Consider the following 16,534-nt stretch of genomic DNA (forward strand, 5'->3'; position numbering starts at 1 on the left):
CCATTCTGCCTCTCTCTGGCGCAATCGCGGATGGCCGCCGGACATCAAGTCCGCCGGATCCGCTGACTGGCTCCCCCACTACCGAATGGGCATGCGCGGGTCGCCGGAGATCGCCGTGTACGCGCCCAGCGTACAATGACGCCGATTTGCACAGCTGAGCCAACCTGCTGCAGTACAACTGCAGCGGCTGTTTGACAAGCGGTTAAATGTAAGGACTTATTCTTGCTGGTCGTTAGAATCTTTAATATTTGCAAACATAATGAAGGTTTCCCATTTAAAATAATAAGCTGTCAGGTTAGTAAAACAGCGATATCAGAATAGATTCAATTCTGCCGGAGCCGGTGATATCCGGAAATAACTCCGGGAGTGATTTCGCTGGACCAGTGTATGGGGACCGCTGCGGGGGCTTCGATCTAAGGCGAGTATTTCATAATGAGCTAGTATACTATGCATACTAGCTCATCATGCCTTTGTCTAGCAGGTTTTTTTTTTTTTTTTAGTGGAGTGGGTTTACAACCACTTCCATGGGGCTGTTCCGCAACCGTATGCAATTAAGCAAATAAGTGTTAATTGCATGTCAAATGCCCTCTGAAAAGCGACCCGAACGCAGATCACTTATCAGAGGGCACTGCAAGTCCAAAAGAGCACTTAGGTCCCCATCTTCCCTGCATACATACAGAAACTAGGAATTTGGACAGAAGGCAATAATACTACCAACATTTCTTTGGAGCATGGGAAGAAACCCAGGCAAGCACAGGGAGAACATGCAAACTCCATGCAGATAGTGTCCTGATGTGATTCAAACCGGGATTAGTTACATAAGACTGATTGGGTTGATCTACTAAAGGCAAATAGACTGTGCACTTTTCAAAGTGTAGTTGCACTTTGCAAAGGCAGTTGCTCCAGAGCTTAGTAAATAATGGAGAGCTCTGCTGACTTCCATCATCCAATCATGTGTAAGGAAAAATGCTGTTTTTGTCATTTTCCTTGCACGTGATTGGATGATGGAAGTCAGCAGAGCTCTCCATTATTTACTAAGCTCTGGAGCAACTGTTGCCTTTGCAAAGTGCAACTGCACTTTGAAAAGTGCACAGTCTATTTGCCTTTAGTAAATAAACCCCTCTGTGTCCATGTATGTCTTTTTGAAAAATGACTTCCTTTCAAACAATATTCAAAATCTGATCCCACACGTCCATAATTCCAGTCCAAGTCTAGTGAACTGTGACTGCTTTATTTAATGGGAAGTTAATAAGTCACCAGGGCAGTGAGAGCTGACTTGACATTGAGGAATTCTCAGCCATTTGCAGGGTGTTTGCCTCTCTGAATAACTAAGGAGTGAATGGATTTACATGTGAAATGTACACAGAATAGTAGCTGAAAACACCGCCAGCCATGTGAGCGCCTCTATGACGGCACCGCCATTTTATTACTGGAAATTCAGAAGAACTCGCTTGGGGCCCTCAAGACGGCACAAAGGAAAATTGCTGTTGGTTCCCACTGTAGGGAATAAGCTACTCAGTTTTATTAAAGTGGAACTACAGTAAACGCAGGACCAACAAATGACATATGATGCACTATGCCACACCGGGGGAAAAACACAAAAACACACAGCTGAGTAGCAGTTTTACTACCCCCTGGCTGCCCACCCGAATCCTAACATTACAGCCTGAAGGAGTTGAACGCAGGCAGCAATTTAAGCTCAGAGTATAACAGGGCTTTAGAGTATAACAGGTGGCACCGCCTGTCAAACTCACCCATTGAGATCAAACGCTTAGCTCACAGTTGCAGTGTGGTACTGCAAGGCAAAATTGCCATTCAGCAATAAAAAAATAATAATACAAAAATTAGGATGTAAATACTTTACAGCAGAGGGTGCAAACAATGCGCCCCCCCCTACTGTACACCTAAGGATGTAAACACTGCATCAACCCCCTACTATACACTGGCGGATGTAAACACTGCACAGCCCCCTACTGTACATCGAGGATGTAAACACTGCGCCAACCCCCTACTATGCACCAAATGATGTAAACACTGCAGCACTCCCTACTTTACACCGGAAGATGTAAACACTGCACCCCACCCCATACTGTACACCTGGGGATATAAACACTGCACCATTCCCTACTATACACCAGAGAATGTAAACACTGCACCACCCTCTAATGTACACCAGAGGATGTAAACAATGCACCACCCCCCTACTGTACACCAGAGGATGTAAACACTGCACTACCCCCTACTATACACCAGAGGATGTAAACACTGCACCGCCCCCTACTGTACACCAGAGGATGTAAACACTGCACTACCCCCTACTATACACCAGAGGATATAAACACTGCACTAGCCCCTAATGTACACCAGAGGATGTAAACACTGCACTACCCCCTAATGTACACCAGAGGACGTAAACAATGTGTCACCCCCTACTGTACACCGGAGGATGTAAACAATTTACCACCCCCCTACTATATAGCACTAGCCTCTACTGTACACAAGAGGATATAAACAATGCACTAGACTCCAACAGTACAACAGAGGATGTAAACACTGTACCATCCTGCTACTATAAACTGGAGGTTGTAAACACTGTACCACCCTGTTACTTTACACTGGAGGATGTAAACATTGCACCAGTTCTTACTGTGCACCTGAGAATATAAACACGGCACCGAACCCTACTGTGCACTGGAGGGAGTAAACACTGCACCAGCCCTTACTGTATCCTGGGGGATGTAAGCACTGAACCACCCCCCTACTATATACCAGAGGATGTAATCATCAGTCCCTACTGTGCTCCAGAGGACTTAAACACAGCCCCACCCCTCAACTATGCATCAGAGGATGTAAACATTGCACCACCCCCCAACTGTGCATCAGAGAATGTAAACATTGCACTACCCCCCAACTGTGCATCAGAGAATGTAAACACAGCACCACCCCCCAACTGTGCATCAGAGGATGTAAACATTGCACCACCCCCCAACTGTGCATCACAGAATGTAAACATTGCACCACCCCCCAACTGTGCATCAGAGAATGTAAACACAGCACCACCCCCCAACTGTGCATCAGAGAATGTAAAAAAAGCACCACCCCGCAACTGTGCATCAGAGAATGTAAAAAAAGTACCACCCCGCAACTGTGCATCAGAGAATGTAAACACTGCACCACCCCCCAACTGTGCATCCGAGGATGTAAACACCGCACCTGCCCCTACTGTGTCCTGGGGGATGTAAATACTGCACCAGCCCCTACTGTATACCAGAGGATGTAAACACCGCACCAGACCCTACTGTGTGTGCTGGGAGATGTAAACACTGCACCAGCCCCCATAGAGACCAAAGTGTTCAAACCACACTTGCCACTGGAAAGAGGTACCTATTTAGATTTACAGTTCAGCAGTTCTTTGCTTTCGTTTTTGGAAGTGTAATTACCGCCTTTACTAAGAAAGAATTCATCTATTATTGAGGTGATTAGCACTGCCAGGGGTGCTTACAACAAACACCTGTTATTTCTATTGTTTAAACTTTAAAAACCCCTGGCAATGTTCTAGTTTGTCCCAATCTGTCACCGATAGTTTTGCTAGGCAGCTTGAACTGCGCATAAAAGTGAAAAAAATCAATAGACACAATATATTAATAAAAGGAAATCTAAAAAAGTAATTCACTTTCTAGATGCTACCATTGCATTTATTAACCCTTTACACTTCAGTATTATTTGTGATTGTTACCTTATAAAGTGGAGCTGCGTTTTGCCAACCAGCAAAACACATTCCAAGAATACGGATGGCCATAGACAGGTATTTATTTTTATTTGTTATTTATTTTAATATTTGCTTATCCCAAGCTCACCGGTTACTAGGAAAATCATGAAGAATGGAGTTAAAGCATGAATATGGGCAATACCATTATCATTTCAGTTACATCATCCCATGAGAAGCAGAATTGAATTATAACCCTGGATGGGGTGTGACATATTACTCTGACTCTAGTGATAGTGCTGTGGTTTGTGGCACAACCAAGTTCAAGAGTCTTCAACGTTAACATTCCAAGAGAGCAGAGAGCCCTGACATATGAGGGCTGATTTACTAAAGGCAAATAGACTGTGCACTTTGCAAAGCGTAGTTACTCTAAAGCAGGGATCCTCAAACTACGGCCCTCCACCTGTTGCAGAACTACACATCCCATGAGGCATTGTAAAACTCTGACATTCACAGACATGACTAGGCATGATGGGAATTGTAGTTCCTGAACACTTGGAGGGCCGCAGTTTGAAGACCCCAGCTCTAAAGCTTAGTAAACAAGGTACGGCTTCACTTTGCAAAGAACACCCAATCACGTGCAAGGAAAAATTTAAAAAATGCATTTTTGCTTGTACATGATTGGATGATGGAAGTCAGCAGAGCTTCTGCTTGTTTACTAAACTCTGGAGCAACTGTACTTTGCAAAGTGCACAGTCTATTTGCCTTTAGTAAATCAACCCCATTGCAAGCCATGGCACTTCATTTCAGTTGCACTTATAGAGATGAATGCTGATTTCTGATTGGTTGTTAAAGTTTTGTTGCAGTGTTGTTAAATACTGTATGTTCTCCATCAGATTGACAGTATAAAAGCTACACTCCAGGCAAATGGCTAAATACACAGATGGTATACAGTACATAATGTATATAGGTGTTGTTTAACCTGTCAAAGGATTTGTACTTCTGTCCATCCAGTCGTGGGATATATACAGCTCTGCCACAGCATAGCCCTGTCAAGCAGAGGAAGGGACCTGATATTTCCCTGCTGCCGTTTCACTTCCACCTATACAGTAGTGAAAGGAGAAGCAGCACACTGATTGGCTCCTTATGATGCTTCTACCTTCTACTCTATGAGCTCTGCTGTGCATCATCGCCGCTCCTTTCCACCCTGAGCAGGAGACACAGATGACCAACAATCCTGCAAGTGCTGGTTTCTGCAGAGACTTCAAGGGACAATTCCTCTATGTTGTGGTGTTCAGTGGCGCAGGCAGCAGGAGAGGTAAGTATTTAACCCCTTAATGGTGGCCGTACCATTAATATGGGCAGCATAGCAATGGCTTTTAGCATCAAGCTGCCACATACATGCGAACAGCCCAGGTCCGTTGTTTAGGCTTGGATCACACTCACTTTGTACCCCGCCACCCCACCCCCCACACACACAGTGACTGCACTGTCACCAACAGCTCTTGCTCACTGTTGGGACAGGCTCCCTGCTCATGTGATCACGGTGGCAGCCAATCATATGACTGGGATACCTATATGATGCCCAGTGTTACAAACTTTTAAAGGGCCACTCCTGTTGGCTGGAAAGCACCAATTACCTCTTGCAAAGACATTTGCTTCGAGGAGTTGAATTTTTTGCACCTTAGTTACTTTAAGGATCACAAGAAATGACTTGTTGCCTATATCAGTCAAACAGGCACTAGTTTTAACTGTTTAATCAAATATGTTATCTTTATAGTTTGTGGTTACTATAAAATACAGGATCAACCTGAAAGTGAGACTCAGGTCTTCCGGTTCCTGATAACTTTTGTAATAAAACAATAAAGTAGAGAGCCGCAGGTGACCTGAGTGCCATGGTGTTACAATGCGAGGTACCTGGGTGAGAAGCGTGAAATGCAAGCTGCCATTCTGTGACTCGTGGATTACATACTAGTTCTAAGGGTAGTGACATCCCATGCAAGGAAAACACACAGGTCCCACTTCACTGCTACAGAACTCATATAAGTCCTGATATATGTCCTGGAAGCTTCCATCTGCTACTTCTCATACAGGTGCCTTGCTTTGTTACAGGGTTCTTTTACATTTGAATACTGTTCTTCTGGCAAATGGAGCTATTTTAAGGACACCTGTCAGGGGAGAAGTGTGTGGACTGTCATGGATGGATTCTTGAATGAAAATGGGTCAATAAATAAGAAAGTGGGTCAGGAGGTGAGCTTTCAAGAGATTCAGTCACGTTGCCCTTAACATTGCAAACTGACAATTCATTTCATTTTGAGTTGATGATTGGAATGTGCGGTCTAACTAAGAACTCCACTGACAACTGAAAGTACCTCTCTAGACCATCCTGAATGATAAAAAAATACATAAAAATAATAAAACAAAATCTGAACAAAATCTAAACAGTGATTCAAAGGTATGCTTAGGCATATCAAAACAAGACAGGCGATGAATACTGTTTACAAACTTTGGACTTTCACTTTACTGATGTTTAGAAACAAATGTAACAAAAATTAGAGTCACTCATTAAACCCCTAGGAATTACACAATGGAGTTGATTTACTAAAACTGGAGAGTTCAAAATCTGGTGCAGCTCTGCATAGAAACCAATCATCTTCCAGGTTTTTATGTCAAAGCTCAATTGAACAAGCTGAAGTTAGAAGCTGGTTGGGTACCATGCAGAGCTGCACCAGATTTTGCATTTTCCAGTTTTAGTAAATCAACCCTAATGTCAATCAGATACAGAGCATAATCCTTCTTTACAATTCGATACAGTACACAATCCTTCTTTACAATTCGATACAGTACACAATCCTTCTTTACAATTTGATACAGTACACAATCCTTCTTTACAATTTGATACAGTACACAATCCATCTTTACAATTCGATACAGTACACAATCCTTCTTTACAATTCGATACAGTACACAATCCTTCCTTATAATCAGATACAGGACACAATCCATCTTTACAATCAGATACAGTACACAATCCTACTTTACAATTTGATACAGTACACAATCCTTCCATACAATCAGATACAATACACAATCCTTCTATACAATTCAATACAGTACACAATCCTTCTATACAATTCGATACAGTACACAATCCTTCTATACAATCAGATGCAAAACACAATCCTTCCATACAGTTAGATACAGTACACAATCCTTCCATACAATTCGATACAGTACATAATGCTTCATGACAATTAACTACACAATCCCTACTGTCAATTTGATACAGTACACTATCCTCCTTGACAATTAGTACAGTACAGAAGCCCTGCTGTCACTCAGTTACAGTACCCAATCCCTTCTTTCAATCAGATACAGTACACAATCTATCCTGACAATTATTACAGTACAAGATCTCTCGTGTCAATCAGATACACAATTTTTTTTGTCAATCAGATACAGTACACAATGCTTCCTTACAATTTGGTACAGTACACAATCCCCTGTTTCAATCAAATACAGTACACAATCCTTCCTGCCAATCAGATACAGTACACAATCCTTCCTGTCAGATACAGTACATAATCCTTTTTGACAATCAGAGAATACACAATCCCTTCTGAAATTCGATACAGTACACTATACCTCCTGACAATCAAACACAGTACACTATCCCTCCTGACAATCAAATACAGTACACTATCTCTCTGGACAATCAGACACAGTACACTATCCCTCCTGACAATCAGACACAGTACACAATCCCTCTTGACAATCATACAGAGTACAAAAACCCTCTTGACAATCAGACACAGTGCACAATCACTCTTGACAATCAGACACAGTACACAATCCCTCTTGACAATCAGACACAGTACACAATCCCTCTTGACAATCAGACACAGTGCACAATCCCTCTTGACAATCAGACACAGTACACAATCCCTCTTGACAATCAGACACAGTACACAATCCCTCTTGACAATCATACAGAGTACAAAAACCCTCTTGACAATCAGACACAGTGCACAATCACTCTTGACAATCAGACACAGTACACAATCCCTCTTGACAATCAGACACAGTACACAATCCCTCTTGACAATCAGACACAGTACACAATCCCTCTTGACAATCAGACACAGTGCACAATCCCTCTTGACAATCAGACACAGTGCACAATCCCTCTTGACAATCAGACACAGTACACAATCCCTCTTGACAATCAGACACAGTGTACAATCCCTCTTGACAATCAGACACAGTGCACAATCCCTCCTGTCAATCTGATCCAACACACTATCCTTCCTGTCAATGGCATACTTAATTCACTGTATAACTGCTACTCCATCCAGGATCTTAAGCTTGTATTCAGAATTACAAACACTTCACAGCAATCATCTGGATCAGAGAGCAAACATCAAGTGCAGCCATACTCATTAAACAGGCTCAAAGTTAATATTTCATAGACCACAATAGACTGAACACAGATGTCACCCCTCCTCCCAAATTCCTACCAAGTGCTTATTTCCACCTGGATCAGAAACCCACTTCCCCCCAAACCAAACTTCACTTGAAAGGAAACCTTTCCTAATAGAGACATGGAGGCTTCTATTGCTACTTCTCATTCTGCAAATGCTAGTTTCCTAGCTGTCACATTTAAACTCATGCTTTGATACTTTGTGTCCCTTACATGGAACAAGTATGGAAATAACTAGTAGCGGAAAGTCACAATTAACTGGACTTGTTCTGAAGATGTTTCACCACTCAACCAAGTGATCATCAGATTTGAGCTGAGGAAGCTACATGGATCAGCAGCGAAACATTTTGAACATTACAGAACAAGTCGCCTGAATATGACTACTATTAGCTGCTATACAAAGACCTGGATACACGAGAACCCTTGATAGACATGTATGCAAATCAGGATGTCTGACTTTAGAGCAGTCTTTCTTAACCTTGTTAAAATGGAGGAACCCTAGAAAGAACTTTCCATTTTCAGGGAACCCCTGCTAATAATTACTGTATCTACAGTTCACTGTACATTAGTGCAAAGGTCAGCAGTAAGAAATCCCCTTACATTAGTGGCGAGTGGGAAGAATGCATCTTACATTGGTGGTCAGTGGGAACAATGTCCCTTACATTGGTGGTCAGTGGGAAGAATGCTCCTTACATTGGTGGTCAGTGGGAAGAATGTCTCTTACATTAGTGGTCAGTGGGAAGAATGTTTCTTACATTGATGGTCAGTGGGAAGAATGTTTCTTACATTGGTGGTCAGTGGGAAGAATGTTTCTTACACTAGTGATCAGTGGGAAGAATGTTTCTTACATTGGTGGTCAGGGAAGTATGGTCCTTACTGGTGGTCAGTAGGAACAATATAGCTTACATTTGTGACCAGTCAGAAGAATACTCCTTACATTTGTGTTCAGTGGGCAGAATACTCCTTTCTATGACCATCAGTGGGAAGAATACTCCTTACACTGGTGGTCAGTGTGAAAAATTGCACTTACATTTGTGGACAGTAGGAAGACTTCTTCTTCCACTGGTGGTCAGTGGGAAGAATGCTCCCCACATTCGTGGTCATTGGGAAGAGTGCTCTTACATTTGTGGTCAGTGGAAAGAATGTACACTGGTGGTCAGTGGGAAGAATGCTCCCTACATTCGTGGTCATTGGGAATACTGCTCTTACACCGGTGGTTCAGTGGGAAGAATGTTTCTTACATTGGTGGTCAGTGGGAAGAATACTCCTTACATTGGTGGTCAGTGGGAAGAATGCCCCTTACATTTGTGATCTGTGGAAATAATACCCCTTAAGTTTGTTGCCAGTGCAAACAGTGCTTCTTACACTGGTGATCGGTGAGAAGAATGCTCCTTAAATTGGTGGTCAGTAGGAAATAGCTTACATGTGTGGCCAGTAGGAAGACTTCTTCCTACACTGGTGGTCAGTGGGAAGAATACTTCTTAGAGTTGTGACCAGTCAGAAGAATACTCCTTACATTGGTGTTCAGTGAGCAGAATGCTCCTGTCTATCGCCGTCAGTAGGAAGAATGCCCCTTACACTGGTGATCAGTGGGAAAAATACCACTTACATTTGTGGACAGTAGGAAAACTTCTTGTTACACTGGGGGTCAGTGGGAAGACTGCTCATACACTGGTGGTCAGTGGGAAGAATGCTCCATACATTTGGTGGTCATTGGGAAGAGTGCTCTTATATTGGTGGGCAGTGGGAAGAATGCTCCCTACATTGGTGGTCATTGGGAAGAGTGCTCTTATATTGGTGGTCATTGGGAAGAATGCTCCCCACATTGGTGGTCATTGGGAAGAGTGCTCTTATATTGGTGGTCAGTGGGAAGAATGCTCCCCACATTGGTGGTCATTGGGAAGAGTGCTCTTATATTGGTGGTCAGTGGGAAGAATGCTTAAACCAGCATTCAGTGGCAAGGATACCCTTCCTATAGATAATTAAAATGATCATTGGTGTCAGTGGGAACTTATCTGAGGGGCAGAAATTGCTCCTTGTTCAAGGTACCCCTAGCAACCTCCATAGGAACTCTAGTGCTCCACCAAAACCCCAGTTTTACTAATATGCACACTTGCGCCAGTGACTTGACTCTTTCCTGAATCCAGTTGGTCATTGTACTAATCAGACAACTGGAAGAGGCCAATGGAGGCCTCCATGTGTCTCTCATAAAAGGTTTCCTCTAAGCACCCAAGTTTTTTATTCTCTTTCCAAAAAAATGGAATCAATGGCTTTCTATTTGAAAGAGTGACACCCTGCAGATGTCATCTCTTCCCAATGGTGACCACCTCCTACCCTCTCTTCTATAGACAGCTTGTCCAAGCAGTGACTTTACAGTATAATATCTCCACATGGGACACCATGCCAATCCTTCCACTACAAAGCAGCTCTCCTAGCTGAACAAGCTGAAAGGATCTGGTAGGAGAAACGTGCCTGGCTGAACCACCCCCCCTTGAAAACCATCAGACAATGGGGCTTTTTTTTTTTTGCAAGGCAGCCCTTTTTTTTTCTTCCTCCAGTGCAAATTGCATTGAAGGGAACAGCAATAGCAGCTAGGAGAGACAGGGTAGGAGGGGGGTGCTGAGAGTGAGCATCAATAGGCATACAGGGCTACAGCCAAAGGCAGCGCTACTCACCAGGACCACTGCGAATCGCTCCTCCAGCTCCCCTGGTTCTGGCATGGGCAGCTTCAGTGGCATATTGTGCGCCTTGAAGTCGGTTTGGTTGGAATCCATGCTGCCAGCATTCCCCATGATGTGCAGTCTCTGCAATAATCCACCTTTCCTGGGAAATCAGTCCTCCTTCTTCTCCCCCCCACCACCACCTCCAGCGATCTCCCTCCCCACCAGTCCTGGCGGCAGATCGGACGATACAATAGAAGCTGCCCTTCTAGCACACTGGCAGCTCTGCCACCTTCCTGGCCCTGGGTGCCCTCCAGAAAAAGCCCGGCTGGGATCCTAGAGAAGGGCTCCGGGGCACGGATGGCATCTGCATGTTGCACGCTTCGCACACCCCTCCCCGCTCCGTGCCGCTCAATGAGAGAGAGAGAAGCACAGGAGGCTCCGGGCAGCAGCCAGCCTCACTCAGCACAACATGGAAACTCCCTTCATTGTCCAAGGCAAAGGGAAAAGCTCCCTCTAGTGATCCAGGCAGAGCAGGCTCCGCTCAGGTGAGGGTAGAGCTGCTGCTGCTGCTGCTGCTGATGATGATGATGCTGCTGGTGGGGAGAGGACAGGATGATGGACAGCTCCTGCCCATAGAGGTGTCACTATTAGCAAAGGGATGGGATGTAATCAGGGCTCTGGAATCAGTGGCTCAGCAAAAAAAATAAACGAAAGGGGAACTAAACCCAAACCTAAAAATGTAATACAGTGGGGGAAATAATTATTTGATCCCCTGCAGATGCTGTAAGTTTGCCCACTTACAAAGAAATGTAGGGTCTATCATTTTTATTATAGGTGTATTTTAACCACTTCAGCCCCATTTTTTGCGATGCAGCACTGCTTTACCTTAACTGACAATTATGCGGGCGTGCGACTCTGTACCAGCGGCAGCTGGTGGGTTCTTCTTTTTGGGGGATGGCAAACAAAGAACACCCCCTCCGGTGGTGTGGCACGGCACTGAACTCCCCCCCCCCGTGACAATTAGGCGTGCGCGTGACTCTGTACCAGTGAAAGCTGGTGGGTTCTTCTTTTGGGGGGTGGCAAACAAGGAACACCCCCTCCCCGGTGGCGTGGCATGGCACTGAAACCCTCCCTGAGAACTATGAGGGCATGCGACTCTGTACCAGTTATGGCTGGTGGGTTCTTCTTTTGGGGGGGTGGCAAACAAAAAAAAGAACCCCCCTGGTGGCGTGGCATGGCACTGAAAACCCCCCCCCCCCAACAATTATGAGGGCGTGCGACTCTGTACCAGTGACAGCTGGTGGGTTCTTCTTTGAGGGGTTGGCAAACAAAGAACACCTCCCCCCCGGTGGCGTGGCACGGCACTGAACTCCCCCCCCCCGTGACAATTAGGCGTGCGCGTGACTCTGTACCAGTGAAAGCTGGTGGGTTCTTCTTTGGGGGGGGTGGCAAACAAGGAACACCCCCTCCCCGGTGGCGTGGCATGGCACTGAAACCCTCCCTGAGAACTATGAGGGCATGCGACTCTGTACCAGTGACGGCTGGTGGGTTCTTCTTTGGGGGGTTGGCAAACAAAGAACACCTCCCCCCCGGTGGCGTGGCACGACATTGAAAACCCCCCTGACAATTATTCAGGCGTGCAACTCTGTACCAGTGGCGGCTGGTGGGTTCTCCTTTTGGGGGGTTGCAAAAAAAGAAAAAACACCCCTCTGGTGGCGTGGCACGGCAGTGAAACCCCTGCTCCCCCCCCCCCCGGATGGTTCGGCACTTACACTGTGGTGACCTCTCGTCCTCCCCTGGAGTGCGGGCAGCGGCCACATCAGCTCCGGTATCCGCTCCTCCAGCGGCTTCTTTCATCGTGTTTCTCCACTTCCACCAAAGCGCTAGGCATCCAATAGGATCACCTGACGATTTGGCCAATTGGGAAACAGGTCTCACAGACCTGCCTCCTGATTGGCGGGGAGGAACTTTAGTGTGAAAATAGCGAAAATTCATTCGCTATGGTCACACAACTGGGTGGCCTCGGAGCGCAATGCTCTGCGCTCCGAGGCCACCCTTTTTTGAAGCCTCTTAGAGCCTCTTGCTCTAATCAGGTGCTTAAAAAAAAAACCCACCCTGCAATGAAATCTATGGTCCGGTGCTACTGATATGTAGATCAGGGGGCCGGACGCATGGATAGGAGAGACGGAGCCCGTGCGCCCTCTCTGGACGGGCCGCCACTGCTCTGTACCCAAATAACATTTATGTCCTTTTTTTCCCCACAAATAGAGTTTTCTTTTGGTGGTATTTGATCATTTCTGCAGTTTTTATTTTATGCGCTATAAACAAAAAAAGACTGACAATTTTGAGAAAAAAAAAAATATATATATATTTTTTACTTTCTGCTATAATACATATACAAAAAAAAAATGTAAAACAAAATGTCTTTATCAATTTAGGCCGATATGTATTCCACATATTTTTGGAAAAAAAAATCCCAATAAGCGAATATTGATTGGTTTGCACAAAAGTTATAGCATCTACAAACTATGGGATATATTTATGGACTTTTAATTTTTTTAATTGTTTTTACTTGTAACGACGGCGATCAGCGATTTTTAGCGGGACTGCGACATTACAGCGGACAAATCTGACCCTAAATGACACTTTTTGGGGACCAGTGACACCAATACAGTGATCAGTGCTATAAAAAATGCATTGATCACTGTATAAATGACACTGGCACGGAAGGGGTTAACATCAGGGGCGATTAAAGGGTTAAGTGTGTTCCCTCAGTGTGTTTTCTAACTGTGTGTGGGAAGTGCTGACAGGAACAACACAGAGATCGCTGTTCCTGATTACTAGGAACAGAAGATCTCTTTATACTTCCCTGTCAGAACAGGGATCTGCCTTGTTTACATAGGTATGTTTTACATAGATAAAAGCCAGCAAAGGGCCGCATCTGGCCCCCGGGCCGCAGTTTGGAGACCACTGCTCTAAAGCCTACACCACTTCACCGCCACTTCCTTGAATTGCAGGGTGGTTGCAGTGAGGTTCTATTCACTTGAATGGGCCGTGTTTGGCGGGTGTACTACCTGCTGAACGTGAAAGGGGATATCATTTTTACCACAGCTACAGCATGTGTACGACTCCATCCAGATGCCTTTGCAGCTCAAGGGGGAAAGGTGGTAAAACCATGATTCACCCCCCTATTTTTATTACCCCTGACCACAAGTGTAAACAAGCCCTAACAGGAACTGCTTATACAGGACGTTTGTGGTAGGATCACCAAGTATTACTTCAATAAAAGCTGCAAATTAAAAAATATTGATTTATTTTTTTTATTACTTTAATGTGCTAAAGCACTGAGAGCGCTCCCTAGTGGCCAATCTTCAAACCTCTATTATACAATAAGACAAACATAGGGGAAAATATTTTAGGGTAAAGATTGCAATACTAACTCAAAACAAGTGCACACCAAAAATATACTACAGGACGTATTTCTAAAGTATTGAAGGTGACTTTTTTTTTTTTTTACTTTTTATTTGAATAAATAAAAACATGTAAAAAAAGGGTGACTTTCACCTGGTGGTGAATCAATCACAGTCATTTACAACACGCGTGTACCAGGGGGATTCACCTGCAGAGAATGATTGGTGAATGTAAGAATAACTGCTTCATAAATATGCCCCATGTGTTCCATTTAGGCTGGGTTCACACTTGTGAATTGGATGCATGTTTTCTCCGCATCCAATTCGCATGACAGGAGACTGTGACCAGCTCTCAATGGAGCCGGTTCACACACCTATGGGGCGGCCGCGGTCTGCACTGGAAAAGGGTCCTGTGCGTCTTTGGCTCCATTTCAAGTCCAAATTGAGGCAAAAATTCGGACCCTGAAACGGAGCACAGAGACGCACCAGACACCCTGCTACGAGCCACGGCTGCAGCTAGTGTGAACCCAGGCCTCAACCTTCAAGAGCTTCTCCCTAACCTCAGCCTCCACTATACCTTAAAGCTTAACTCCAGCAATTCAGACACTTTCTAAAATGTGATGGCTTACTATGGGTTAAGTCCAATGAGGTGCATGCCACCTCTTGGATTTTTCGCTTTTATTTACAGTTTAAATATTTTACTGAGCACCAGCAGCATAGCGATCGCTATACATCCAACACTGGACCTTCTGGTCTCAGCTCCAGCAGCTGCAGAGTTGCATGAGTTGTAGAGTTGCTGTTGAGAAGACAGAGTCTCTTCTGTTAAGGTGCCTGAAATATAGTCATAGCTGTACTCCTAGTGCTCAGTAAAACTGTCCGTTGTAAATAAAATTGATAAGTCCTTGAGGTGGCATGCACCTCATTGTACTTAACCTATAATAAACCAGCTTATTTAACAAAGTGGTTAAATTCCTGGAGTTCAGTTTCAAGTTCTACCATTTCAGGTGTAGCTTCTGCTCTAGTAAAAGAACAGCATACGGCAGCAGCACCGGGCTTGACCCTCCTTCTGCAGGAGGACGGTGACTACGCATGCGTATGTTTGTGATTATAATGCAGATTGTATGTATGTACTTATGCTTAGGTGTAAAGCACAGGTCTGTGTTTATGTATTTATTCCAAAGTGTGTGTGTTTTGTAAGTATAGCGCAGAGCTGTATGTATGATTGTGTGCATATACAGCTGTGGCCAAAAGTTTTGAGAATGACACAAATATAAATTTTCACAAAGCCTGCTGCCTCGGTTTTTATGATGGCAATTAGCATATACTCCAGAATGTTATGAAGAGTGATCAGATGAATTGCAATTAATTGCAAAGTCCCAGTTTGCCATTAAAACGAGCTTAACCACTTAAGAACCGCCCCACGTACATATACTGCGGCAGGGCGGCCCTTAAGCGCAAAATCACGTACATGATTCCTCGGATCGCCTCTGGGGCATGCGCGTGCCGCCTGACCCCTGCTGTGATTGGACACAGTGGGAGCCAACCAGCGGGTCCGGTGGCCCCGATGGCAGTCGTCCACCAGCGATCGCTCATAAGAGAGGCAGAACAAGGCAGACGGCCGTTCTGTGAGGGATGAAAATGGAGATCTTGTGTTTCTGCTAAGCAGAAACACGGATCTCTGTTTTTCTCCAGTCACATAATTCCCCCTTCAGTTAGAAAGCACTCACTAGGAGCACACTTAACCCTTTGATTGCCCCTGATGTTAACCCCTTCCCTGCCAGTGTCATTTATACAGTGGAGCACTGATCACTGTCATGGTGTCACTGGTCCCCAAAAAAAGTGTCACTTAGCTTTTGTGCAAACCAATCAATATACGCTTTCTGTTTTTTTTGGAGGTTTTTTTTGTTTTGTTTTTTAAATTAAAGCACACTAGTCCTTTAGACCCCAAATGTTTTCTCATAATGTATCCAGTTTGTCAAAAATGCATTCTTTTCTGGGCGGGTTAGAAAACCCATCTTTTTAGTTCCTTCCTTAGAAAAATAGTGGTAATGTCTCTGCCAATACCACTCATCCACTTCCATTCATTTCTCCATAGTGATACTTATTTCTTATTCAGTCTCAGGTTTTCCACAGTGTCACTTCTCTCTTTTCCTACTCCACTCATCTCTTAAAACCCTCCAGTCTTCTTCATGGTATCTCTCATCTCCTCCACCTTATTTCTCAATATTATTACTCATTTCCTTAACCCACCCTCAATTCCAGTCCATAGTGTCTC

At 44.5% G+C, this 16,534-nt stretch overlaps 1 protein-coding gene across 8 annotated transcripts in view; it reads right to left on the minus strand.

Moving 5' to 3' along the window:
• FMNL2 (formin like 2) overlaps positions 1–11,417 on the minus strand; it is a 342,363-nt gene extending 330,946 nt beyond the window's left edge. For 2 of the 8 annotated variants that reach the window (XM_073634145.1, XM_073634151.1), the window contains exon 1: positions 10,862–11,415. In XM_073634145.1, the coding sequence (XP_073490246.1) occupies positions 10,862–10,978 (117 nt within the window). In that variant the 5' untranslated portion in view covers positions 10,979–11,415. Of the gene's footprint in view, positions 1–10,861 lie in introns of all 8 variants that reach the window. The other 6 variants (XM_073634150.1, XM_073634153.1, XM_073634147.1 and 3 more) reach the window with 5 other exon arrangements.
• Between the last annotated feature and the right edge of the window lie 5,117 nt (positions 11,418–16,534).

This window comes from Aquarana catesbeiana, linkage group LG06 (genome assembly GCF_042186555.1).
Source record: "Aquarana catesbeiana isolate 2022-GZ linkage group LG06, ASM4218655v1, whole genome shotgun sequence".
In the NCBI taxonomy this organism is placed as follows: domain Eukaryota; kingdom Metazoa; phylum Chordata; class Amphibia; order Anura; family Ranidae; genus Aquarana; species Aquarana catesbeiana.